Source organism: Pelophylax lessonae (assembly GCF_965119305.1).
Source record: "Pelophylax lessonae genome assembly, chromosome: 12".
In the NCBI taxonomy this organism is placed as follows: domain Eukaryota; kingdom Metazoa; phylum Chordata; class Amphibia; order Anura; family Ranidae; genus Pelophylax; species Pelophylax lessonae.
Genome location: NC_138779.1, coordinates 87,508,102 through 87,535,556, shown reverse-complemented (window position 1 = coordinate 87,535,556; position 27,455 = coordinate 87,508,102). Strand labels below are relative to the sequence as shown.

Genomic DNA, 27,455 nt, shown 5'->3' with positions numbered 1-27,455 from the left:
CTTTCCCCTCCGCCGCATTGGTTGGTTGTGTGCGGGGAAAAGTGAGAGGTTGGTGGTGATTGGCCGGCAGGTGGATGAGGTGTAAAGAAGGGAGGGGCGGAGGTGTGTGCTGGGGATAGGGCTGTGTGCGGAGCTGTAGACAGGTGAGTGGTGAATGAGATCTGGGAGAGGTGAGTTGGGGAAGTGAGCTGTCATGGCTGGATAGGAGAGGTGGGGGGCTGTGTGCGGTCATCGGGGGGACAGGAGAGGTGCGGGGGGCTGTGTGCGGTCATCAGACTGGGATTGCAGGAGACTTTTCTCACTCTGCTTCCTGTTGGAAATAGAAGATTTAATTCCTAGAAATGTCCTGATTGGCTGAGCTGTGTGTCTTTCTCAAGCAGTACATGTAAAGGTGACCATACACAGAAAGATCTCTGACTGATCCCAATACTACTGATCTCTCCTTGTATAATACAGTGAATGATCCAGCCCCACCATCAGTATGAAAATAGAGATGGAAAATATCAGCTATAAAAGAAACAATGGAATATAAGTTATCTATTAAATAGAACTAAAGGGAGAACATTGGATAGTGGAGAGGGATTAGAGCCCCTGTCAGTTTTTATTGCTGTCTGCTTCCCCTGTTGGGGAGATTTTCCCTTCCTAGTTGTTCTGCTGATTGTTCTTGCCAAGATTTTGGAATTATTCCTGGTACGGGAATTGAGGGTAAACCTTCCAATGGGGACACTAGTTCTGGTGACATCCTATATTTCACTCCCTTTGGAGGGATTTCCTTCCACTTCCTGTTTGGCTATGGGACAGGAAGTGAAGGGAAATCTTCCTAATGGGACACAGATGGGGGGTAAAAAAACAAAAACTGACAGGTATAACACTCCCTTGCAGACAGTTCTCCCGACAGGTGCAGATATTTGTTGGATTGATCAGAAGAAGCGAGTAACAACATTTCAGCACAAGTAAATGTAGGGAGAGAGGTATAGGTGGCTCTAGCAGAAAAAACAATGAGAAAAAAATCAGCGCGCCTCTGTAACACACTATAAAACAAGCAGCTGAACACTAAGGGCCAATAAATCAAATCTCAAACATAAATCATAAAATCACAGTGCAGCGCTAAAAAACACACTAATATCATAGGACCATAAATGAGATGTAAAAATCAATGAATACATAAAAGTAAAATGAGAGAGTCCCAAGGTGAATGATTGCTCATGCATGAACCCTCGTTTACCTTGGGACTCTCTCATTTTACTTTTATGTATTCATTGATTTTTACATCTCATTTATGCTCCTATGATATTAGTGTGTTTTTTAGCACTGCACTGTGATTTTATGGTATAGGTGGCTCTGCCTCTTTTTATTGTGCAATCCTCAAAAAAAAAAAAAAAATTATTAAGAAAAAAGTTCACTATCTCTTTAAATGCAGATGCTAAAATAATTATCACTTCTCATACGTGTAAAATAATATTACATATGATACAAAAAATTGATAAAGTGTAAACGTGCTAATAAGAACAGCGGCACCTAGGTGATATTGTGCAGATCCTAATATCGCTTAAACTCTGTGCATCAATATACATGTAATAATATTCTAATACTCAAAAGTGCTCTAGGTGCAAAACAAATGAGATATAAGGAAGCAAATATATTTCCTAAGTCCATATAAGTGATCCCAATTGCAAAGTGACTCGTGTGAACAAGAAGGTGCAGTATTAATCACTGGTGAGAAAAAGGGGGTGAATTCCACTCATGCTCTTCCCTCCACTCACCAGAGGACTGAACCCCTACAGGGGTCAGAGGCACCAGAAATAAGTTGTTATCCAATCCTATGTCTCCTCCTCGCCAGGTCTGGTCAATGGGGACACTGCAGCGAGCTCTCCTCTGCAGCCAGTACATCGTCTGTCCTCCGTCAGACCTGGCGAGGAGGAGGAGACATAGGATTGGATAACTTATTTGTAGCGCCTCTGACCCCCGTCATATTGTTTAGACTGTAGCGCGGAATAATAATCTTTTATTTTCAAATCTCAGCACAGCCAAATTGTCTTGCTGGAGTCTACCTTGCTAGAGAAATCCCTAAATCAATCCAATAGATGATATTTGGTAAAGGAATTGGCAGCACTCCAGGTTGAGTCAAAATCCAGATTTATTGACTGGACATCCAAATATGACAATCATGACAAGGTAGACGCGTTTCACACACTGACTGTGTGCTTAATCATTACCATTAATGATTAAGCACACAGTCAGTGTGTGAAACGCGTCTACCTTGTCATATTTGGATGTCCAGTCAATAAATCTGGATTTTGACTCAACCTGGAGTGCTGCCAATTCCTTTTCCTTTATCAACTTTTCACGGAGGCGAGCCGGGGGATGCACCGGTGTCAGTCATCATGCAATTACACCACCTTGAGCAGTGAGTTCTTGTCTTTTCAGAGGATATTTGGTGTGAGATATTTTATTCAATAAGATCATTCTCTTTACACTGATTGTATGTTTATATTGATATGTGTGTAGCTATGCTAAAGCTCGCCACACATTTACAATGTGATTATACCTTGTGGAAGACCTAAAACAGATTGTACATAGTAGAAGGGCCTGTCCTAATGTAGAATTCTGGGCTCTCACCAATCTTAAAACTGATCCCTCCCCCTTCCTTACACCTTCCGATCTTATGGTTCCCCTTGATGTTGACCAGCTGCAGGGGAGACGAGGAGTGCTCCAACAAAAGTTAAAATAAGCAGTGATGTCACCCATTGACTTACTATGTTGCATCCGTTGTCAGCTATCCTTCTTCTCCCCTGCAGCACCATTAGCTGGCAGAGTGGAGCCGATCACATGACCAGACCAGAATGGCCTGAAAATTGGTCTCTCTTCTACAGGGCAGTTAGTATAGGTGGTAAGAGGAGGGTGGGAACAGTTTTAGTAGTTAGTGATAGGCCAGAATTCCACTTTATGGATATCCACTTACCAACCGCCCCATAGCAGATTTACTGCTACAGGGCAAATTGTGTGTATGTGTAATATATATATCTCACAAAAGTGAGTACACCCCTCACATTTTTGTAAATATTTTATTATATTTTTTCATGTGACAACACTGAAGAAATGACACTTTGCTACAATGTAAAGTAATGAGTGTACAGCTTGTATAAGTGTCCATTCACACTAGTACGACTTGTCAGGTGACTTGGTCAGCCTGACAAGTCGCGCACCGTCGCGTCCCATAGTGTAGTACAGGACCGGTTCTAATAGGAGCAACACAAGTCACTCCGACTTAGAAAAAGGGTCCTGTACTACTTCGGGGCGACCTGGAGCGACTTGCATAGACATTCATTTTATGAATGTAGTTGTGTGATGGTGCGCTTTCCAATGTGAAACAAAGAAATTATATATAACATATATTTCTTAAACCACAATACCAAAAACATGTGATTACTGTAGTGTTGTCAAAACTAACCAAGGTAATAAATTAAACAACAATTTTAAACCATGTGTATGTGAAGAAAAAGTTCATATATGATGATAGTGAACAATCCTTCAGAATTTGACGCTTTGAACAAAACCAAATATAATGCAGTGAAAAGTCCAATATCAATTCTTTCGGATTTTGATGTATTAATCAAAACTAAATGTAATATGGTGAAAAGTCCAATATCAAATCAATAAAGTGATAGGTGATTGATCCCTCCACCTGGTGAAATGCCTCCTTAGGGCTCTTTCACACGGGCGGTCCGATCAGATCCGCCTGTCAGTTTTTTAGGCGGATCTGATCGGATCCTCCATGCAGCTCTATGGGGCAGCGGGTGTCAGCGGAGTTCACCTCCGCTGACACCCGCTGCCATCCGCATCCAATCCTGTGCTGAAATCTGGACGGATGGAAACCCTATTTTTCCATCCGTTCAGTAATCGGAGCGGATCTGATGAGAGCGGACAAGCGGTCCACTCTCCTCCGATCCCCCATAGAGGGCAGCGGGTGCTGAGACACCTCCCTCTCCGCTCTGCAAGCGGAGACGGAGCTGTCATCCGCCCGGCTCAGCGGGGATTGCGGATCGATCCCCGCTGAGCAACACGGATCCGCCTGCGGAGGCGGACCGTGTGAAAGAAGCCTTACCCGGCGGAAATTAAGGTAAGTGCCCAAAAATAAATTCCTGTGTAGATGCCTCATATATTTTCTTATGAACACCAACAAACGTGCACGGTCCCCCAGGTGCAAAAAAGCAATGTGAGCCTCTTACCAAATGGAAGGGGAAAAGCAGCCTTAAAATCAGCAGATGAAAAACTGCAGGCACTCCTCCTCTCTCCTTACTTCAGAACTGGTAACTCACACGGTGAGGCAGCAAGGTACCTTTTAGGCCTGTCTGTATATACCAGAGTCAAGTGAGCTTCATTAAAAAAGGTTTCCGTTAGCACCCTTTCACCAACCTCCTTTGCTGTTGCAGCCCAAAGGCTCACCATCTGCTTGTACCATGCAGACATGCACTCTTCTCCCTTGCACGCCAGGACTCCTCGGGAGGGTGGAGCCCCCATTCATTTTATGAAGTCCGTGCAAGTCGTGCCGAAGTCGCGGTGAACGCGACTTCACAGGTCGCTCCCTAAGTCAGATCGCCGTAGTGTGAACAGACGCTAACAGTGTAAGTTTGCTGTCCCCTCAAAATAACTCAACACACAGCCATTAATGTCTAAACTGCTGGCAACAAAAGTTAGTACACCCCTAAGTGAACATGTCCAAATTGGGCCCAATTAGCCATTTTCTCCCCCCAGTGTCATGTGACTCATTAGGGTTACAAGGTCTCAGGTGTGAATGGGGAGCAGGTGTGTTAAATTTGGTGTTATCGCTCTCACTCTCTCATACTGCTCACTGGAAGTTCAACATGGCACCTCATGGCAAAGAACTCTGAGGATCTTAAAAAAAAGAATTGCTGCTCTACATAAAGATGGCCTAGGCTATACAAAAATTACCAAGACCCTGAAGCTGAGCTGAAGCACAGTGGCCAAGACCATACAGTAGTTAAACAGCACAGGTTTCACTCAGGACAGGGCTTGCCATGGTCGACCAAAGAAGTTGAGTGCACGTGCTCAGCGTCATATCCAGAAGTTGTCTTTGGGAAATAGACATATGAGTGCTGCCAGCATTGCTGCAGAGGTTGAAAGGGTGGGTGGGGGTCTGCCTGTCAGTGCTCAGACCATACGCCGCACACTGCATCAAGTTGGTCTGCATGGCTGTCTTCCCAGAAGGAAGCCTCTTCTAAGGATGATGCACAAGAAAGCCTGCAAACAGTTTGCTGAAGACAAGCAGACTAATGACATGGATTACTGGAACCATGTCCTGTGGTCTGATGAGGCCATGATAAACTTTTATTTGGTTCAGATGGTGTCAATCGTATGTGGCGGCAACCAGGTGAGGAGTGCAAAGACAAGTGTGTCTTGCCTACAGTCAAGCATGGTGGTGGGAGTGTCATGGTCCGGCACTGGGGAGCTACAGTTTGAGGAAACCATGAATGCCAACATGTACTGTGACATACTGAAGCAGAGCATGATCCCCTCCCTTTGGAGACTGGGCGGCAGATCAGTATTCCAACATAATGACCCCAAACACACCTCCAAGACAACCACTGCCTTACTAAAGAAGCTAAGGGTAAAGGTGATGGACTGGCCAAGCATGTCTCCAGACCTAAACCCTATTGAGCATCTGTGGAGCATCCTCAAATGGAAGGTGGAGGAGCGCAAGGTCTCTAACATCCACCAGCTCCGTGATGTCTTCATAGAAGAGTGGAAGAGGACTCCAGTGGCAACCTGTGAAGCTCTGGTGAACTCCATGCCCAAGAGGGTTAAGGCAGCACTGGAAAATAATGGTGGTCACACAACATTGACACTTTGGGCCCAATTTGGACATTGTCACTTAGGGGTGTACTCACTTTTGTTGCCAGCGGTTTAGACATTAATAGCTGTGTGTTGAGTTATTTTGAGGGGACAGCAAATTTACACTGTTATACAAGCTGTACACTCACTACTTTACATTGTAGCAAAGTGTCATTTCTTCAGTGTTGTCACATGAAAAGATATAATAAAATATTTATAAAACCGTGAGGGGTGTACTCACTTTTGTGAGATATTGTAAGCATGCAGGGATCTTAGAGAAGTGAAGAAGAAATTGCGCTGGTGCAAATTCCAGCAGGAGGGTCCATATTGCCATGGTCATAGCATGGACTTTCCTCCAGTATTCCTGGATCCCAGGACACCACCAAATATGAAGTAGAGAGCCGTCTTCTCGGCCACATTGCCAGCAGTGATCTAGAACTGACAGAGATTCTATGAAGTATGGAGGGGTTTTCATACCAGCGAGATTTAAGGTTATAACCATTTTCCCGTACAGAGAGATGTAGGGAAGCCTGTGTGTGTGTGTAGTATAGGAATATATAGGTTCCCAATCCTCAGTCATGTCAATGCCCAAGTCTTTTTCCCAGGTCATGCAGTCTGACTTCAGGGGCCACTGAAATGAAATAGTTTCAAACACAGTCAGTGGTACCATGGGATAGTTTTTTTTTTTTATTTATTTATTTATTTTTTGCAGCTAGTGGGCATGTGCATACCCCTGTCTGGCTGTTTTTGCAACATGAGGGGGGGGGGGGGGTGTTGGGTGTTGAATACACAGCTCATCTGCCTGGTTTTACTACTCCCACCTGCAAGTCTAAACAAGTTCTAATGGAGGCTATACAAGCTTCCATTTCTTTTTTCGATCGATGTGCGTTTCAACCAAAACAATCCAATCAGAAACGTATTGAATAGCCATAACTTCCTGTCTGACCAATTTAGACTTAGTGTAGATCAGATTTGATCAAATTGAGCTGATTGGCCAGGGTGGGAATTATTGATTTATTTTCCATCAGTTGGCAGCTCTGAGATGATTCGATCATGAATTTGATCTTCTTTCCATCGATTGGATTATGAGATTGCTTGGAGGAAACAGGGATGAGATCAGGGCTTTTTTTTTTTTCTCTGAGGATATGTGCAGGTATTAACCCCTTCCAAGTCACTCCTTATTTATGCTGCCTACCCACCTTTGAACACCATCCTTTGATTCCGGCCCCCTACCCATCTCCCAGTACCGCCCCCTTTTACAGAATAGAGAACCAAGTATAATTTTTGGTCCTAAGTGTTTTTTTATGAAATTTGTAATGAAAGGCAGTAAAATAGGTCCCCTGCAGCCAGCAACAAAAGACCCCTCCCAGCAACCATAGATCCCTCCCAGTAACAATAGATCTACGTAGCAATAATAAATCCCTCCCAGCAACTATTGCCCCCCCCCCCAGCAACAATGGACCCCTGTCAACAAAATCCCACCCCCCCCCCCCCCCAGCAACAATAGACCCCTATCAGCAATAGATGTCCCAGTAGCCAGCATCAATAGACTTAAGATTATTAATTTATGAATAAAGTCCACTTTCCCATGTTTGTTATATCAATTGATTGTGTTGCGGAGTGTTGATGGATTATTGCTATTTGGAGAGGTCAATCAGACAAGATATTGATAATTTATTGGAACGTGTATGACCACCATAAGATCAGGAGCTGGAGCTCAGCAGAAAAGTTCTTAGTGTCAGGGCTTCATCCAGCTGTTGTTCAGTCTGCTCTATTCTTGTTTAGGTGAATCATTTAATCCCATAATTATTAATGGCTTCTGTTACTGGGTGACTATGTAGAGAAGTATTGGAAGTATGTAGATCTGACACTCTGTCATCACATACAATACCATTTATAATCATATACCTAGAAAAGTCACCCGTCCTGTCAGGTGAATAGTAGTTTACACTAATTTCATTTGCTAAAGCACTGTGTATCATAAGCAATGGCCGTGTTTCAACTAGAAAGCTTTGTTACATCTTAGGCTCCATTCACATATAGGCGTTTCGGATCGCGGGCAGAATTGCCGCGATTCTGCCCATGATCCTGACCCATTGCAAGTCGCAGGTTGCCCGTGTGATTCCCATGACTTGCAATGGCACCCCAAACACGCTGCAATTTTGCCGCGGTTGTTGCCTGACGAGTCGCGGTAAAATCGCGCAAACCGAATTGCGGAAATCCTGTCGCCCAAAATAAGTTCTTCTTCTTTTGGGCGACAGGCGTCACGCGATTCCGTTTGCGTGATTTTACCGCGATTCCACGGGCGTCAATTGTGGCAAAATTGCGCCACGTTTGGGGTGCCATTGCAAGTCACAGGAATCGCACAGGTGTCCCACAAATTGCAATGCTTCAGGATTGCGGGCAGAATCACAGCAATTCTACCCACGATCCAAAACGCCTATAAGTGAATAGAGCCTTAGTGTCGCTGATCTCCTGAAGCCTCTTTGCAGCCACTTTCTGTCTTATTTGTACTCTGGCAATGGCTGCATAGTAGTCAAGGTGTGGGATTCCTGATGGTGGTGACCATAGACCATGCCGGTGTGTCCATCCCCTATGACAGGTGACACCTCACAGTTGGGAGATGGGGACAGAGCTTTGTCACACTATAACAGGAAGTGCCTAAACAAGGACCTTCATGCAAGATTTCCATGGATTTTAATGAAAGCTGCCGATTTAAAAATCTTGAAAGATACTTTTGAAATCAAGCTTGTGGGAGATTGTAGTGGTTGGCTTTACATGTAATTAAAAAGGCCAGATGTCTCTAACAGCAGCATTTTTTCTGCCAAAGTGTATGAGTTCTTATAGAACCATTGAGGCTCATTCACACCATGCCCGTTGAGCTGCATAGATGAATGCAGGTTCATACAATTGCAGTATGTCTAGAATTTTAATGCAGTGCACTGGTACCACATGTTACTTCAGTGCATAGACTTGAATAAAATGTCATTTTGTGACACTTCAGAAGAGTAAAAAAAAAATAATAAAAAAGTAATAATGTGTCACACCTCTCCTACACAATGTACACCAGTGAGCATTTTTAGTGTTTTAGTGTGAACGAGAGCTGTTAGATTTCCAGAACCCTTGTGGTCATTGATTCATCCAGTAGAAGCCATCTCATTGTACTCTAACACTCTCAGATCTGACATGAGTGGACGCACACAGATTACAGATTCTGGGAATGAAATCTGCTCATAGTTTATCATGTTGTTCGGTATTCTCGGATGAATTTTGACCCTGCTCTTATCTCCCTACTTGCAAACTACTATCTTCTTTGTCAGAGACTTCCAACACATCCACTGATACCTGTTCGCGTTGGCTTTATAGCTCTGAGCAGTTAACTGATCTCAGGAACTTGGCATCACCCAAGCACTGGTTAATTTCCAATTTCCCCCCGATTTTAGTTATGTATCGGGAAGTGGATTACAGACTGTGTTTGTGGTTGGCAGTTCTGACCCATGGTTCAAGTTTCGGACCCGTAGCCCACAGTTCTGTCTTGTATTGACCAGTTTGGACCCATGACGTGCCGTTCTGTTTAGTGTTGGGCAGTTTGGACCCATGACTGGCTGTTTAGTGTTGGACAGTTTTCACCCATGACTGACTGTTTTTTCTTGTGTTGGGCAATTTGGACTGATGGCTGGAAGTTTGGACCCATAGCTGGCAGTTCTGTTTAGTGTTGGACAGTTTGGATTCGTGACTTGGTGGTCTTGTGTTGGGCAGTTCGAACTGATGGCTGGAAGTTCAGATTTGTGACTTGCCAGTTCTGCCTTCTGTTGCCCAGTTTGGACCCATGACTTGGCAGTTCTTGTCGTGTGTTGGCCAGTTCCGACCCGTCACTTGGCAGTTGTGCCTTTTGTGTTGGCCAGTTACGACCCGTCACTTGGCAGTTGTGCCTTTTGTGTTGGCCAGTTCCGACCTGTCACTTCGGACCCATGGTTGGTCGTTTGGACCCACAATTAGCAGTTCTGACCGTGGCTATGTACAATTGGTATACCGTGCAATGTGACTATTCTGTATACCCACCTTACCTTGTGCCAGGAGCCTTTCTGCATTGAGCCGGTAGAAACTGATCCACTAAATTACGGTTTCTAGTTAAAGGATTAATTTTTTCTTATAATGGAAGTTATAACTGATCCATTTTAGTTAGAGAGAGGAGGTTTATAACCTCTGTTTGTCTTTTACTGTCTGTTCTCCAGTTTGGCCTGGTTTATGCCAGTTCCCCTTTTAATAGCAATGATTTTCCTCCTGTGTGTTTGGGCATACACTGACCCGCTCCTGACCTGACCAATGGAATATCTTGTTGGTGAAAAGGAAGCAAGTTCAGTCATGTAGAAAGTTATGTGTTGTATTTACTAATCATCCACAAGTGGAAATTTGTGTTTACTGATCACAGAGAAGTGTGATTTTTTTGAAATCCAGTATTTATTTCTTTAACCCCTTTTCTGCCCAGCCCCGGCATCCCTTTATTATTGTCGGGTGCGGGAAGGATCCGGGTGACAACTGATTAGCTGTTATGGTGGTCACCTGATTGGGAGTCGGTCCCGCCGGCTTCTGATCATTAGTAGGGCAGACAAAAAAGCAGCGCCAATCTAAGTGCAGTATTATACAGTAACAAGGATACACGTTATTAGGATGCACTCACAGAATGGTGAGGTAGTTACATAGTTAGGTTGAAAAAAAGACACAAGTCCATCCTGCTTAACCAATAAAAAACAAAAAAAAAAAAACCTTAAAGAAAACCCAACCCTACAATCCTATACCCACAGTTGATCCAGAGGAAGGTGAAAAACTCCAGCAAAGTATGATCCAGTTTGCTACAGCAGGGGAAAAAATTCCTTCCTGATCCCCCGAGAGGCAATCTGATATTCCCTGGATCAACTTTACCTATTAATATTAGTACCCAGTTATATTATGTACACCTAGGAAATAATCCAGGCCTTTTTTAAAGAAATCTAGTGAGCTGGCCAGAGCCACCTCTGGAGGGAGTCTATTCCACATTTTCACAGCTCTTACGGTGAACAAACCTTTCCGTATTTGGAGACTAAATCTCTTTTCTTCTAGAAGTAAAGAGTGCCCCCTTGTCCTCTGTGTTGACCTTAAAGCGGAGTTCCACCCTGGGAGTACTTTTCTTTAATAAAAATACCCCTGGGACAGTTAGGGCTAGTGCATTCCACAATGGATAGCCTCTGATCTGTCCCGGGTTGCACTTACCTTTTAGGAGAAATACTTACCTTGAAAAAGTATTGTCCAGCGCTGCCATCTCAGGTGTGGGCAGCTTGAAGCCAGCGCGATCCTCTTCTGCGTCCTCTTCCGTCTTCTTCGATCCCACGATGCACTGCACCGGCCCCGCCGTCACTTCCGTCACATGCATGCCCAGAAGCTGTTTAGAAGGGAATGACGCACGCGCACCGTAACTGACGTCGGGGCCGGTGCAGGCGCATTGATTCCTGGGAGCAATGCCGGTCAGCTCCCAGGAATCATTGCAAAGCCAGGAAGTGACGACGGGCCGTGGCCGCCGAGGGGAGGAAGAAGGAAGTAAGGTAAGTATATTTTCTTCTATACGAGGTAAGTAAAAAAAAAATTGCACTTGTGTTCTAATGCATACTTTGTATGATGGTTATATTACATTTGATCAATAAAAGAAATTGATGAAGTGGTTGTTGACGTTAACTTCTGATCCTTCATGTAACCTACATATTGGACTTGTGTATACTTTGTATGATGGTTATATTACATTTGATCAATAAAAGAAATTTGAAAAAAAAAAAAAAAAATTGCGATTATCCATTTGTTTTTCAGGTGACCCGGAGCGAGAAGATGGAGGTAAGTATAAATTTAGGGAGGAACTCCACTTTAAAGTGAATACCTCAACACCAAGTTCACTATATGGACCCCTTATGTATTTATTCATGTTGATCATATCCCCCCTTAATCTCCTCTTCTCAAGAGGGAATACATTCAGTTCCTCTACTCTTTCTTCATAGCTGAGCTCCTCCATGCCTCCTATCAGTTTGGTTGCTCTTCTCTGCACTAAGAGGCATGGAGGAGCTCAGCTATGAGAAAAGATCAACACCGAGGACAAGGGGGCACTCTTGCCAAAACAGATTTGTGAGTGCATCCTAATAGTGGATAAAAAGTGTATCCTTGTTACTGTATAATACTGCACTTAGATTGATGCAGCTTTTTTTTGTCTGCCCTACTAATGATCAGAAGCCGGTGGGACCGACTCCCAATCGGATGACCACCATAACAGCTAATCGGTTGTCACCCAATCCTTCCCGCACCCGACAATAATAAAGGGATGCCGGGGCTGTGCAGAAAGGGGTTAAAGACATAAATACTGGATTTAAAAAAATCGCACTTCTCTGTGATCAGTAAACACAAATTTCCACTTGTGGATGATTAGTAAATACAACACATAACTTTCTACATGACTGAACTTCACTCCGCTTCCTTCTTACCAACAAGATATTCCATTGATCAAGTCATTTTCATAAAATACATTTTTGGGGGAGCTGCTAGAAAACAAAGGAAAAGCGCCTACTTAAAGGAATAAAGGGCCCTCTCCTCCGCCCACTGAGCCGAACCTCCGGAATCCACCGGCACTGCCGTTGTTCTATCAGAGTACCGCTACCTATCACATTCTGCAACTGGAAGTGACGTTCAGACAAGAACAACTTACTGCGCATGCGCCATGCGTTCCAACATGGCCAATATGCGTTCCAATAGGTTTCCTAATGTGACAGAACAGGAAGCAGCGGCGGACATCTTCTTACACCCACGCAAGTCTTGAATTATACAAACCCGATTCCTAAAAAGTTGGGACACTGTACAAATTGTGAGTAAAAAAGGAATGGACTAATTTTACAAATCTCATAAACTTATATTTTATTCACAATATAATATAGATAACATATCAAATGTTGAAAGTGAGACATTTTGAAATGTCATGCCAAATATTGGCTCATTTTGGATTTCATGAGAGCTACACATTCCAAAATAGTTGGGAAAGGTAGCAATAGGAGGCCGGAAAAGTTAAGTGTACATATAAGGAACAGCTGGAGGACCAATCTGCAACTTATTAGGTCAATTGGCAACATGACTGGGTATAAAAAGAGCCTCTCAGAGTGGCAGTGTCCCTCAGAAGTCATGATGGACAGAGGATCACCAATTCCCCCAATGCTGCGGCGAAAAAATAGTGGAGCAATATCCGAAAGGAGTTTCTCAGAGAAAAATTGCAAAGAGTTTGACGTTATCATCATCTACAGTGCATAAAATCATCCCTAAGATTCAGAGAATCTGGAATAATCTCTGTGCGTAAGGGTCAAGGCCGGAGAACCATATTGGATGCCCGTGATCTTTGGGCCCTTAGACGGCACTGCATCACATACAGGAATGCTACTGTAATGGAAATCACAACATGGGCTTAGGAATACCTCCAGAAAACATTGTCGGTGAACACAATCCACCGTGCCATTCGCCGTTGCCGGATAAAACTTTATAGGCCTAAAAAGAAGCCATATCTAAACATGATCCATAAGCGCAGGCGTTTTCTCTGGGCCAAGGCTCATTTAAAATGGAGTGTGGCAAAGTGGAAAACTGTTCTGTGGTCAGACGAATCAAAATTTGAAGTTCTTTTTGTAAAACTGGGACGCCATGTCATCCGGACTAAAGAGGATAAGGACAACCCAAGTTGTTATCAGCGCTCAGTTCAGAAGCCTGCATCTCTGATGGTATGGGGTTGCATGAGTGCGTGTGGCATGGGCAGCTTACACATCTGGAAAGGCACCATCAATGCTGAAAGGTATAACCAAGTTCTAGAACAACATATGCTCCCATCTAGACGTCGTCTCTTTCAGAGAAGACCTTGCATTTTCCAACATGACCATGTCAGACCACATAGAAGAAGGATCCGGGTACTGAAATGGCCAGCCTGCAGTCCAGATCTTTCACCCATAGGAAACATTTGGCACATCATAAAGAGGAAGATGTGACAAAGAAGACCTAAGACAGTTGAGCAACTAGAAGCCTGTATTAGACAAGAATGGGACAACATTCCTATTCCTAAACTTGGGCAACTTGTCTCCTCAGTCTCCAGATGTTTGCAGACAGTTATAAAAAGAAGAGGGGATGCCACACAGTGGTAAACATGGCCTTGTCCCAACTTTTTTTTAGATGTGTTGATGCCATGAAATATAAAATCAACTTATTTTTCCCTTTAAAATTATACATTTTCTCAGTTTAAACATTTGATATGTCAGAGGTCTCCAAATATTTAAAAAAAAGGGCCAGTTTATTATCCTTCAGACTTTAGGAGGGCCGGATTGTGGCCCGCAGGGGCAGTAAATGTCCCGGGCTCGGCATCAATGAGAATAAATATGACCTCATGTTTGGTGGTCAATAGGAGAAAGGAGCAGTGCCCCTATTAGTAGGGGGAAGAGTATCCCATCATTGGTATCGGTGGAAGAATTATAAGAATAGTGCCTCATATCAGTGGGAGGAATAGTGCCCCGAGGGCCAGATAAAGACTAGCAAAGGGCCGCATCTGGCCCTCGGGCTGCAGTTTGGAGACCCCTGTGATATGTCATCTGTGTTGTATTCTGAATAAAATATTGACATTTGAAACTTCCACATCATTGCATTCTGTTTTTTTTTTTTTTTTGTACAGTGTCCCAACTTTTTTGGAATCGGGTTTGTACATTTATTCTAGCAGTAAACTCACCTTTTATATACTGAATAACAGTATTGCATTTATATTATTGTAATATAGTAAATATATCGAGAAACCCGCAGGTAGAAGGTGGTGACGGCCATCTTGGTACACCCCGCACTGCTCAGTGACAAACTGATTATATAGTGAAATAGACTTCACTCGGTCGCGGTGAAATAGTCTATTTCAGTATATAAGGTGAGTTTTCTGCTAAAATAAATGTAAAATTCAAGACTTGTGTGGGTGTAAGAAGATGTCTGCCGCTGCTTCGTGTTCTGTCACATTAGGAAACCTATTAGAAGGCATAGCGGCCATGTTGGATTGTATGGCGCATGCGCAGTAAGTTGTTCTCGTCCGAGCGTCCCTTTCGGTTGCAGAATCTGATAGAACATCGGCTACGTATAATACCCTAGTCTTCCCTCAGGACAAATCCATATGATGTGGCTGACTAGATGCTTTTACTGCCTCCCAATTCTGTGAGTGCATCGTAATAAAGTGTATCCTTCTTACTGTATAATCAGCGCTCCTTTCCTTCCACAGAGACCTTCCTACTCTGATGAGCTGGCTGCCTGTCTCCTGCTATCCACCTTTAACCCCCCCCCCCCCATATGAACTCTTTTGAGACTACGCAGAGAGTTCCCGTCACTTAACCACTTCTGGACCAGAAGATTTTTCCCCTTAATGGCCAGGCCATTTTTTGCGATTCGGCACTGCGTCACTTTAACAGACAATTGCACGGTCATGTGACGCTGTACTCAAAATTGATGTGTTTTTTTTTTTTTTTTTTCCACACAAAAAGAGCTTCCTTTTAGTGGTATTTGATCACCTGTACGATTTTATTTATTTTTTGCACTATAAACAAAGAGGGTCAATTCTAAAAAAAAAAAAAAAAAACAATTTTTCACTTTCTGGCATTTAAAATTCCCCAAAAAAAAATTAAAAAATCAAATTTTTTTTACATCATTTTAGGCCAATTTGTATTCCGCTACATATTTTTGGTAAAAAAAATCCCAATAAGCGTATATTGATTGGTTTGTGCAAAAGTTATCACGTCTACTAACTAGGGGAAAGATTCGTCATTTTTATTTATTTTTTTTACTTAGGCTACATTCACACCTGAGCGTAGCATTTTCGCGCAATTTTTACCGCGATTTTACTGCGGTTTTTACTGCGATTTACAGGCGTTTTTTGTGCAGGCGTTTTTTGATTGAATAGATACCAATGGAAAACGCCTGTAATCTGCCCAAAAAGAAGCTCATGTACTTTTTTGAGCGTTGGGCGTTTTGCTTACAGCGTCAAAACGCTCAGATGTGAACAGGGGCCATTGAAATGAATAGGATTTGTCTTGTTGGGCGTTTTGAGAGCTGATCCTAGAGCAGAAAAACTCCCCAAAAACGCCCCAAAATGCCTAGTTGTGAACTGAGCCTAATAATGGCAGCGATCAGCCTTTTTTTAGCGGGACTGCGACATTGCGTTGGACAGATTGGACACCTAACTGACACTTTTGGGGGCACCAGTGACATTTTTATAGTACAGTGCTAAAAATATGCACTGTTACTGTAATACTGGCAGGGAAGGGGTTAACTCGGGGGCAATCAAAGGGTTAAATGTGAGCCTAAGGGGTGTTTTCTAACTGTGTGGGGGATGGAGTTGTGAAATCAATACAGAGACCTGTGATCCTAAATAGGAAGAACACAGGAGCTCTGTATTGATTCCTGAGAGAACAACGGTCTGCTGTGTTTACTACAGCAGACTGCCGTTCTCTCTTCATGGGCAGCAATCGCGGCCGTCGGCCCCATGGATCGGCTTCCCCGCTGGCGAGTGGGTGAGCGTGTGCCCCCACGATAAACTCCGGCGAATCGCCGTATAACTGCGGCGGCTAGTTAGCAAGTGGTTAATACTGGACTCAGTGCTCATCTGAATACTCTTCAAGTGATCATTAGTAGGAACTGAGAACTGTCTTTGACAGCTCGGTCATTTAGCTGGGAGCGGGTAGTGAGCACACTCAGCAAACAAAGCTCTGCCTCATTCAGCCCACCCTCTTTGCCATGGCACATATGCGTTACGTGGGCAGTAAGAGGTTAAAGATTACATTTTGGGATCCAGGGTTGTTTGTTGCTGGAGTGTACAGGATTCCACCAAAATCAGCTGAGCGTATTGTGAATGAATGTTATGGGTTTTAGTTTTTATGTGTATATTGATGTACCCTTGTCATACTGTACTCATGTTTGTGTGGTTGGGTAGCCCTGCCCTTGATGTGGAACTAAACTCTTTTATTAGTGTATCTTTTACCCTTTAATAGGCAGCGCCATTTTACCTCGTTTTACTCTTTTAAACTCTTTTATCCTTTACGGCCAAGGAAGCCTCTGTTTGATCTGCAGCAGCACATGTAATCCGTCATGACACCAGCCATTTGATGGCTTGACAGATCGGTTGAAAGCACAAGCAACTTTGATCATTCCATCCACAGAGTTTTACCGTTTTGGGAAACCGTTGATGGATTTAGTTCTGTTTTAACACAGGGGAAACTACACGATATTTGCCACAAATACACATTGCTGAAGCTGACCTGCGGGATAAGTAAATATTATCTAAATACATTTGTCATGTGTATTCTTACTAGAATCTTGGTGTGCTTTGTGTATTTCTTCCAGATCTGTGCAGTAATCCAGAGTGAGGAACATTTTGTGCAGGAACTTCCTGTAATACAGACTGGTCACTGCTGCTGTCTCTCCCAGTGCAGGGTGACTGGTCTTGTCTCCGCCCCCCTCCTGTAGTTTTCTGCAAGCAGCCTGCAGTGGGTGGGGCCTGCTCTGACCTTACCATAGCTCTGCACTGGCTATGTACAGCACAGTAATAATGTCATTGCTACTTTTTACAAGGTAATATCTGGGTTTCCAAAGGCATTTAGTGCTCACAAAGTGGACTTCTTCCTTTGCATTAAGAAATCTATATTTACCACTTCCCACCCAAGGATGTTCCTGTACGTCTTTGGGTTTCAGTAGTTATACCATACCTGCACCGTCCTACTGGCATCATCCCGGTACCATTCTTTTCAGCCAGCCATCCTCTAAAATGCAGAAGTGATCCGAATGGCTGATTAGCCACTGGATCACTTCTGCAGGTGGCGAAAGGGGGTCCCACCCCCCTCCCGCAGCCGGCTCTCCGGTCCTACCCGCTGCCGCCTCTCCCGGGCTCTCTGGTCCCATCGGGATGCCCAGGAGCGATGCGGCTGGTGGCAATGTCTGCCCTGTACAGAGAGAGAGGAACTGACGTTGTTACCCTCTCTCTGTAACCCTGGAGCGAGTAATTAGTCACTTCCGTTTCTGCCCCTTTGTTTACCTGACAACTAGGAAAGCAGCTGATTATCAGCCTGATCAGCTGCATGGGGTGCCAGAGAAGAGATTTGGGGTCTGATGGACCCCAAATCTCTCCATAAAGAAGAACTGTCATGGCCCATGCTGCCACAAGTGATGTTGTTCATCCCTTGTGATAGCAATAAAGTTGGTAGAAAAAAAAGAAAAAAAAATTTGTATAAAATAAAAAAAATAAAATTTTAAAGCGCCCCCGTCCCACCGTGCTTACGCGCAAATGCAAACGCATACGTTTCTCCCACACACATATGTAAACGGTGATCACACCACACATATGATGTATTGCTGCAAATGTCAGAGCGTGAGCATTAATTCTAGCACCACGGGCAGACGCAATTTTAAAGCGTGACATGTTTGTTTCTGATTGGGGAATAGTCGGTCCGACACGGGGGAGGGAGGGGCTCATGTCCGAGCTCTGCAGAGAGGATCAATGGTCTCACTTTACAGCATGCTGGGTGGTCCATGAACACGGATAGGCGGATGCTTCAGATGGATTTTAAAGAGGAACTTTTTTAAAGGATAGGTTTACTTTAAAAAAAAAAAATAATAATAATAATAATAAATGCTATTTTTATATATATATTTTTTTTTTTTTTGAGCATGTAAAGCATTGCGCCTAGAGGTGCGCCGAATATAAATTTTGGTACCGAAAATGCAGGATGCACTTGGCTAAAAACTGAAAATGACCATTTTAAAAAAATATTTATATTTTTGTATATAATTGAATGATATTTGACTTTTTAATTATTATCATTGAAAGCTCAAGAAATATGTATCCTTTTACAGGCCGGATGACGCTAGATGCAGTGCTAATTCACTGTAAATCCGCACCGCATCAAAATCCCAACCTGTTTATGCGAACTGATTGGGGAGTGTATGTTAAGTTACCGACACCCTGCAATCAGTTTGCAAAACGTAGCGCGATTTGCAGAATCAGATTGCATGGGTGTGAACATCCATGCGATCCGATTCCTATGCGGACAATAAAAGGGTCCTACGTGAGTATTTAGTCTGAATGCGATGCAAATTCAGCCATATAGTTTGTATTGCACAGACATTGCATGTAATCAGCACAGCAATGCGGAGCGAATCACATGTGATGTCTGGGATTGCACTAGTGTGAACCGACTCTGAATTCTATGTATGTTTTTCACACTGGTCTGTTGTGCTTCCTTTGTGGTGTATAAAAATCCTGCTTGCTGCATTTCGTACCCCCCCCCCCCCCCGTTTGAAATGCATTGAAAACGCAGCAAGAACGCATCATTAACGCACCCGTTACGTTTTTGATGTCACATGACCTATGAAAAACAAACTATAAGAGTAGTAAAATTGTGGTAAAATGGGCGGTAAATTGTCACAATTTCGCTGTAAAGTCGCGTGTGTTTTTGGTGCCATTATCGGCACCTATTTCTCTTAGCGACAAAATGCCGACACTTACATTTTTGGTGCAGCTCTGTTTGCATCAGTGATCAGAAGATTGCTGGTGCCTTGCATTTTCTCCTGCAGATCTGTCGGTGTATCTGTGTGCCCGTACATCCCGTATGAGCAAGCAGATACAGTGATGGGAAGAATCAATGAACTACCACGGCGTTCCACCGTTCCTAAAAACGGGTGTAACATGTAGTATGTTCCCAAAGGTGAACTTCTCCTCCTTTAAACACTTACATAGGTCCAATTTGGCTCAATGTTCAGTATATATCCATATCAGATATCCCGAGGGCTGCTGGGGAAGCTGAAAATCGTTGTAGCATACCCATCTCTGCCTCCTCCAATCTGAAATATGAGCACTTACTTTGAGCTATGCTGGACCATGTTTGCAAAACCGTTAATTCCTGAACTTCTACTTTAAAATAAATGGAAAAAACAGTTTAATCCAGTGATGTGTGTGTTTTTACCATTTTCAAAAGTATCTGAATGTGATCCCTTCACTGCATGCTGTTAAAAGGGTAGAGGGTGGAGGGCACTGCCATTCAATATTGGCCCTACAGCAATGTACAGTGCTGTCCCTCTAACACTGGGAACTTCCTGACAGGAGGAGAGGGTGATGACCTCATCAGTGTGCTGCTTTTTTATTTTTTTTTTATTGTCCATTAAAACATTGGTAACATTTCTAGAGCAGACACAATTCTATTCATCTTGTTCTGCCTGGATCGCAAGACTAGCTGAGACAATCCTTAGGCAGTTAAAATAGTTTATAATTACTGCAACCATTCTGAAGGTGCTTTCATATATGGAGTAGCATTAGTTGCTCAGTGTTTGCAGCGGATTTTACTTTACTCTTTGAATAGGTGTTGAGAGAATGAGATGCCTGACTTGTCCTATGTAGAGGTGGAGTCCTTGTAGAACACTTCCAGGATGTGGGCGGCCATCTTAGCGGCCCTTTTGTTGTGATGCGTGTTATACAAACAGTGTGTCCTGGTGACATTTAATGAGGTAAAAACGCAGACTTCTTCTCTGGGGATGTGTGCAGAGATCAGTTCTCTGTTACCTGGTGAATTTTAAGCTTCTTTGGAATACAGCTGTCAGATAATAGATCATGGTTTTGGGAAAGATCGACAATCTGAGACAGCTTTTTCTTCACAGGGTTTGATAAATAAGGCTCACCGCATTCAATGGATTGTTACTGTGCTCTGTCAGAAAGGTGATGCTTCCTGTGAATTCAGTAATTAAAGCAATATTAAACCCCAAGGTATTTATTGCCGCTTAAAGGGTTTTTTTTTTTTTAATTAAAGTACCGTATGCCTATGGATTTGTACAACGTGACATAAAAAAATACTAAAACAGCCGCTCCCCAATAGTGTAGGTAACCTATACTATGAATAGTGAGGAAAAAGTGTGTAAGAGGGCCCTATTGGAAATAAACCTATAAACTTGTAATAATAAACCTGTGATAACCTCAGAATGCAATAATTAGAGCATAGATAAATAATACCGTGGCATGGTCATAAAGTGCAAAGTGCTAAATTGATAGTGCAACACATTAACCAAAGTGATAAAAAAAAAAATGTCCTCTGGAACAGTTCATATATGTTCAATATTAAGTCTTCAATATGGTAAGATGTGTGGGAGACCATCACCAGCTTAGTACATATCCAAAAACACCCCAAAGTGCTCAGTAGGTTTTCCTACTCACCAAAAGACCATGAGCCCTTTTATCTAAAAAGAGGGTCAATTAACACTTAGGCCCCATGCACACAGGGCGTTAGAAAAAACGTGCGTCAAAGCTAGTTCTGACGCCAGGAAAAGCAGCTGTAAAAACGTGCTTTCAGTAGCTTTTTCCATTAGCGTTATTGCACGTTTTGCCACGCCGCTTTTAGCAGCGTTTTTTATCTGCCTCCATTCAAAATCAATGGTTCCCTATGGGAGCCTATTGATTTGAATGGAAGTCGTACCACAAGTCGGATCAGGATGATCCGACTTGGGGGGCGACTTGCGCTGTGAGAATCTTGAGGGGGAACTCTACGCCAAAATGGGAAAAAACGGCGTGGAGGTTCCCCCCAGGTTCCAAACCAGGCCCTTCGGGTCTGGTATGGAATTTGAGGGTAGCCCCACGCCGAAAAAACGGCGCGGGGTCCCCCCCAAAATCCATACCAGACCCTTATCCGAGCATGCAGGCCAGGAAAGGGGAGGGGACGAGCGAGCGGCCCCACCCCCCCTGGACCACACCAGGCCACGTGCCCTCAACATGGGGTGTGTTGGTGCTTTGGGGCAGGTGGGGCTCTGCACCGTGGATCCCGTTTAGTTATTCTCTGAAGTGGATCAAGAATATCTCCTCCTCTCCACTATAAAACCACATTAAAATGAGAAAAGGGTAACCAATAGAGTGATACCGTTTATTAAAAAATAATATAAAAACATAAAGATACCTGCTTACATGTGTAGATGCCTAAACCCGGCACTGAGGATTGCCCGCATTCAGAATTGAAGGGATTATTGAATTGAATTATAATGGCGCCCCTTTTCTCAGTATTTATTGCTGCTTACCCATCCTTTAAAAGAAAAGTTTGGGATTTAAAAAAAAGAAAATGTATACTCATCTAGGTGGCTGCAGCATCGATCCGATGCTTCATCTGTCCCCTGCCACCTCTGCAGTGAGAACGAGCGATTAAACATTGCTGATCACGCAGTTATTCACTCCGGTGGAGGAATAATGGGGACACCTTTTGGACGGCAGCATTGTCATTCTAGGGAGAGGGAAGGGTTAGATGTACGAGCAGATTAAGATGAACTTGACTAACAAATTAAAGCTGAACTCCAGCTCACACTTTATAAGCAGTTTGCTTTTGGGATATAGGATATAGATCAGTAAAGCTGACCATTGTAGGCACCCCTGTCAGTGTTAAATGTCTTGACACTCTGATTGCTATTTTTGCTGGGCAGCGAAGTCTTTTAAATTAAGCTGAAAAAAATGAATAAATGTAGCTGCCTCCTCTAAGAATTGGTGAGCTGCAATATATTACATTTTTGTTCCGGGGGTTTAATACTGCTTTAAGCACCCCTTCACACCAGCAAAGGATTGCCACATAAATAAGACAATGATCTACATTTTGTATAAAGACAAATGTTAGAATTAAGTTCCAATTACATCCTTTTTTGAGGCAATTTGTAGCTTCATTTTTTAGTATTAGGCAAGTAGGGATACATAGTTACAGTTTTACAAGTCTGCCTTTTGTATTATTCGTTTTTTAAAGGGATAATTCACTTTTACCACAAAACTGCCTATGCCGATAAGGGGCATGTGTAGATAAAAACAAACTGCAGCTCAGACTAAAGTTGAATAATGCCCTTGCTATAAGTGTAGGCCGTTTTACATACTTTATGCAGCGTGACTGGAATACTCCCAGGACGTCGCTCTAAGTGAGGCCTAGTCATCACTGCTCACCTCCACCATCACAGGAGTGAGCTCTAAGTGAGGCCTAGTCATCACTGCTCACCTCCACCATCACAGGAGTGAGCTCTAAGTGAGGCCTAGTCATCACTGCTCACCTCCACCATCACAGGAGTGAGCTCTAAGTGAGGCCTAGTCATCACTGCTCACCTCCACCATCAAGGGAGTGAGCTCTCAAATGCTGAGCTCAGAGATACTGCATCAGGGGAAAAGAGAGTATGTGAGGGGGTTTGAATTGGAGAAAGAGCTTACTCCTGTGATGGTGGAGGTGAGCAGAGATGACTAGGCCTCACTTAGGAACGTCCTGGGAGTATTCCAATCAGGCTTCATAAGGTATGTAAATGGCTTCCACCTATAGCAAAGGGTATTATTCAATCAGTTTAGTGAGAGCTACACAGCTTGTTTTGATCTACAAACATCCCTACATGCACAGGCATTTTTCTTTATAAAGAAGAACTATTCTTTTAATAGTGCTGCAGTGCCACCCTAATATCTCCCTCCCCGACAGCACCCTGAAGATAATGAGCCCTGCTTTCAGTGTGAGCAATGGTCTATCTCTAGTCACTTGATGCACTGAGTCTTCTGATTCAGTCTTCTTACGGCAGTCCTCCTAGATGCAGAGACTGGTGCTGACAGACTGACATCAGTGCCATGCCATGGGGACGTTCCTCAGGGGAAGGCCCATAACTTCCTGAATTCATAGTATTGTTCTCAGTCTATTGGGTTAAGTGATGCTGGGCATCATTCAACCTATAGGAAATCTTGTGGTGGAATAAGGGGTACTATGGAGGACATCTCCAGATCACAGGTGAGTATTGAGAGTCGGTTCACACTAGCGCGACTTGTCAGGTGACTGGTCAGCCTGACAAGTCGCGGTCCATTGACCGCTACAGGACCCGTTCTAATAGGGGCGACACAAGTCGCTCCGACTAAAGGCCCGTACACACGTACCGATCGTCGGCATACAAACGTCGGTGGACGAAGGATCTGCCGATTGTACGCGTGTTAGTATGGTGCCTCCGACAGATGTCTGCGCACAATCCGCGGACAAAAGTCTTTCTTGCAAACATGAAAATATTTGTATGCCGACACCAGAACAGACGATTGTTCGCCTGTCAGTACACAATTCGGCCGACAGACCGCAGATTTGCAAGACTGGGCATGCTCAGAAAATAGAAAACACAGGGAAAGTTAACCATTACATGACATCACTTCTGCAGTCGGCGGACAAAATTCTTGTGCTGTCCTTGTGCTGTCTTTGCACTTTTCAGCAGACACCGACATCCCGGGGAGAAAAGAGGAACATTTGTAAGCCGACCATCGGTACGTGTGTACGGGCCTTTAGAAAAAGGGTCCTGTACTACTTCTGGGCGACTTGCATAGACTTCCATTATGTGAAGTCCCTGCAAGTCTCTCCGAAGTCGTGGTGCTTGGTAATGCACAAGTCGCCCCCGAAGAAGTAAGGAGTCGTGTCGCCCCAGTGTGAACCGGCTCTGAAGGGGGTGTTCTGTTTGTTTTTTTTTTTTTTGTTTTTTAGAACCTGGGAAAATAGCTCTAGCCGAAAGTTGTTCTTTAATTTAAGCTTATGTTAATTTTGTTAAACAGAAGAGACTTATCATTGTTTTGTCCTTTATACAGGTCAGTTGAACGTTTTATAGTAAGACCAGTTTTACCATGTCCAGCACAGAGGAGAAGTTCTCACTGCAGGAGGTCCTGGTCAGCTTCAAGTCCTGCTTAGTGGATGATGATCAAGATGTCCTAGTAGAACATTATCTGAAGGGATGGAAAGGATTGGTGAGGTGAGAATCTGGTTGTTTTGCGAGCATCACATGGATTTTATTGGCTGCCTGGAATTACCTGTGGTTTGTCCAACTAACATTCGGACACCACCTGCGAACAGCTAAATGATATTGTCTCCTACTTTTGGCTATTGTACATTTTGCCCTGTTGTATGTTACTGTAGGCGGCTTCCTCCACCCACCACAACAGATGAAGGTAATAATATGAGAACTGAAGGGTAGAGCTTCAACCAACATTTCTGGGACTGTAACTTCACTCCAGCATCCCTTGTACTACGTTTTTTTTTTTTTTTTTTTTTTTTTGTGTGCCAGCAGAAGCCTAGTGGAGCAAAAGTTCAGGCCCCATACTTTGGAATCGGTGTGGTTGAGAATGAAAAGTAAAAGCAACCAGTCAAATACTTTTAATCTGCTGTAGGAAAATTCAATCTGCAATGTTGATCTGTTGGTATGGTACATGACCACTACAGACACACGTCATTCTAGTTTAATCGAACCACCATATTGTGAGAATCAAATATCTGCTTTGAACAGTTACTTTTACTAAATATCTACAGCTTGTATTCGTTTTGGGTACATGCCGGTGGGTCTGCATTTGTATTTCTCATGTACTGAGATCTCCCCTATGGAGGTTATAGCCCTGTCCATCATGTAAAGTCACACTGCCGTGACCCAGACAGTAAACTATTCAACATACACATTGTATATATTTATAATGTTTAAGACCGCTAAAGATCCCCAGTGTGAGTCTGAACCATATAAAAAGGCTTCATCTTCCTTTTGATGACTTTTGGCCTTGCAATGGGTCCATCTCTGGTTGTTGAAGCTTACCAGCACAGAGGGCATTAAGAGTTTTAATCTAATGTACAGAGGCCTACAATAACACTGAGGGAGGAGATTTACTATGAAATTAAGAATGTTTACTAAAAATTTACTTTCATTATACAATCGTGTGGAAAACCCATTCCAGTTTATTTGCTCTGTATACAACTTGATAATTGAACTAAATCTTCACAATTTTTGAGTGAGCCTTCTCAACTACTTTAGCAAATCAGCATCATTGTCTCCAACTACCTCCCTTAGGCTCCGTTCACATGTTAGCGTATGGATCACGGGCAGAACCGCCGCAGTTCCGCCCGCGATCCGGAGATTATTGCAAATCGAGGGACGCCTGTGCGTTGCCCGTTGATTTGCAATAGACCCCCAAACGCTGAGCGATGTTGCCGCGATTTCCGCCTGCCGAATCGCGGTAACATCGCACAAAAAAAAATCGCAGCACGCATTACGACCAAAAAAGTACAAGAGCTTCTTTGGATCGTATTGCGTCCCGCGATTTTTTTTGCGCGATGTTACCGCGATTCGTCAGGCGGAAATCGCGGCAACATCGCTCAGCGTTTGGGGTTCTATTGCAAATCAACGGGCAACGCACAGGCGTCCCGCGATTTGCAATAATCTCCGGATCGCGGGCGGAACCGCGGCGGTTCTGCCCGTGATCCATACGCTAACATGTGAACGGAGCCTTAGATCATAAATTGAAATGAACCTATATTGAGACATATGGGGGGGCTGCCATTACTGACCTGCTAATAAGAATACTAGGTGTGCCTGGACCTACCTTTTTTAGTATTTTCCGAGTAACTGACCCTAAACAAGTATGCAGAATAGAAAGGCACAACTCAACTGCATATAGAAGCCTTTGGATCAGCATGACAGTCGGGCAAATGGCAGTTGCAGGAGAGGTCAGCAGTGGCAGCCTACGTATTCTCAGTTCAGGTTTCCTTTAATCTGCAGATGTTACCTTCCTTCTTGGAGGACATTGTTAGAAGAAGAATAATGGGACTACAGACAATGTGTTGGAAATGCTTAGAGAAGCCATGCATTATGTCCATCATAATAATAATAAAAAAAAAAAAAACAGCAACATCTAGACCCCCTCATTACAGCCACACCAGCTTGGCAAATATTAGAATTTCATAAAACATGCCAGCATATGCTCAATGGTGAGAACAGTTTTTGGTGGAGAAAAAAAAATTTACATAGTGATTGTTTTTTTTTCTTTTTATATCAAGATTTATTTTTATTTTATCAGGTTTATGAACAGTCTGGGAACCGTGTTTTCATTTGTGTCCAAAGATGCTGTAAGCAAAATCCAGATAATGGAAAACTATTTGGGCGGGGAACATGGAGAGCGTTACCGCACCCTCCAGTCCATGGTGGAATACGAGCTCAGCTCTAACCTGGTGGATCTAAATAAACGTGGCAGCCACCCAGAATCAGGCTGCCGTACCATCCTGCGACTACACCGGGCCCTGCGCTGGCTACAACTCTTTTTGGAGAAGCTGAGAACCAGCACGGAAGACAGCAAGACCTCCACCCTGTGTGCGGAGGCCTACAATGACTCTTTGGCCAACTATCACCCTTGGCTTATACGTAAAACTGCAAGTGTAGCCTTTTTGGTCCTTCCAACTCGGAACACATTCTTCGAGGTAATGAATGTTGGGACTACAGAAGAGGTGGTGGACATGCTTGGAGAAGCTATGCCATATATCTCTAATGTCTACGACTTTACTCAGGAACTGTACTCCCAGCATAACCTCCTTGAATTACCATGAGTGATGCTGAGGTTCTACCCACGAGTCCTTAATATTACCTATTTAGAAATTATTCTACCCTTGGTTTTAAATGGTGAAGGCTGAAAACGCACTTTGATGTATAGCGACTTTTGCTGTCACATTCCGGGCATTACTGTTTACGGTGTACAGCCCCAACTCCAGTAGGCTTGTATATTTTAAATG

At 43.5% G+C, this 27,455-nt stretch overlaps 1 protein-coding gene across 1 annotated transcript; it reads left to right on the top strand.

Moving 5' to 3' along the window:
• The first annotated feature begins 102 nt into the window (after window positions 1–102).
• CPTP (ceramide-1-phosphate transfer protein) lies at window positions 103–27,455 on the top strand. Its single transcript, XM_082273558.1, has 3 exons — window positions 103–150; window positions 24,508–24,663; window positions 26,750–27,455. Exons 2-3 carry the CDS (start codon window positions 24,539–24,541, stop codon window positions 27,270–27,272), a joined length of 648 nt encoding a protein of 215 aa, XP_082129684.1. The 5' UTR covers window positions 103–150; window positions 24,508–24,538; the 3' UTR covers window positions 27,273–27,455.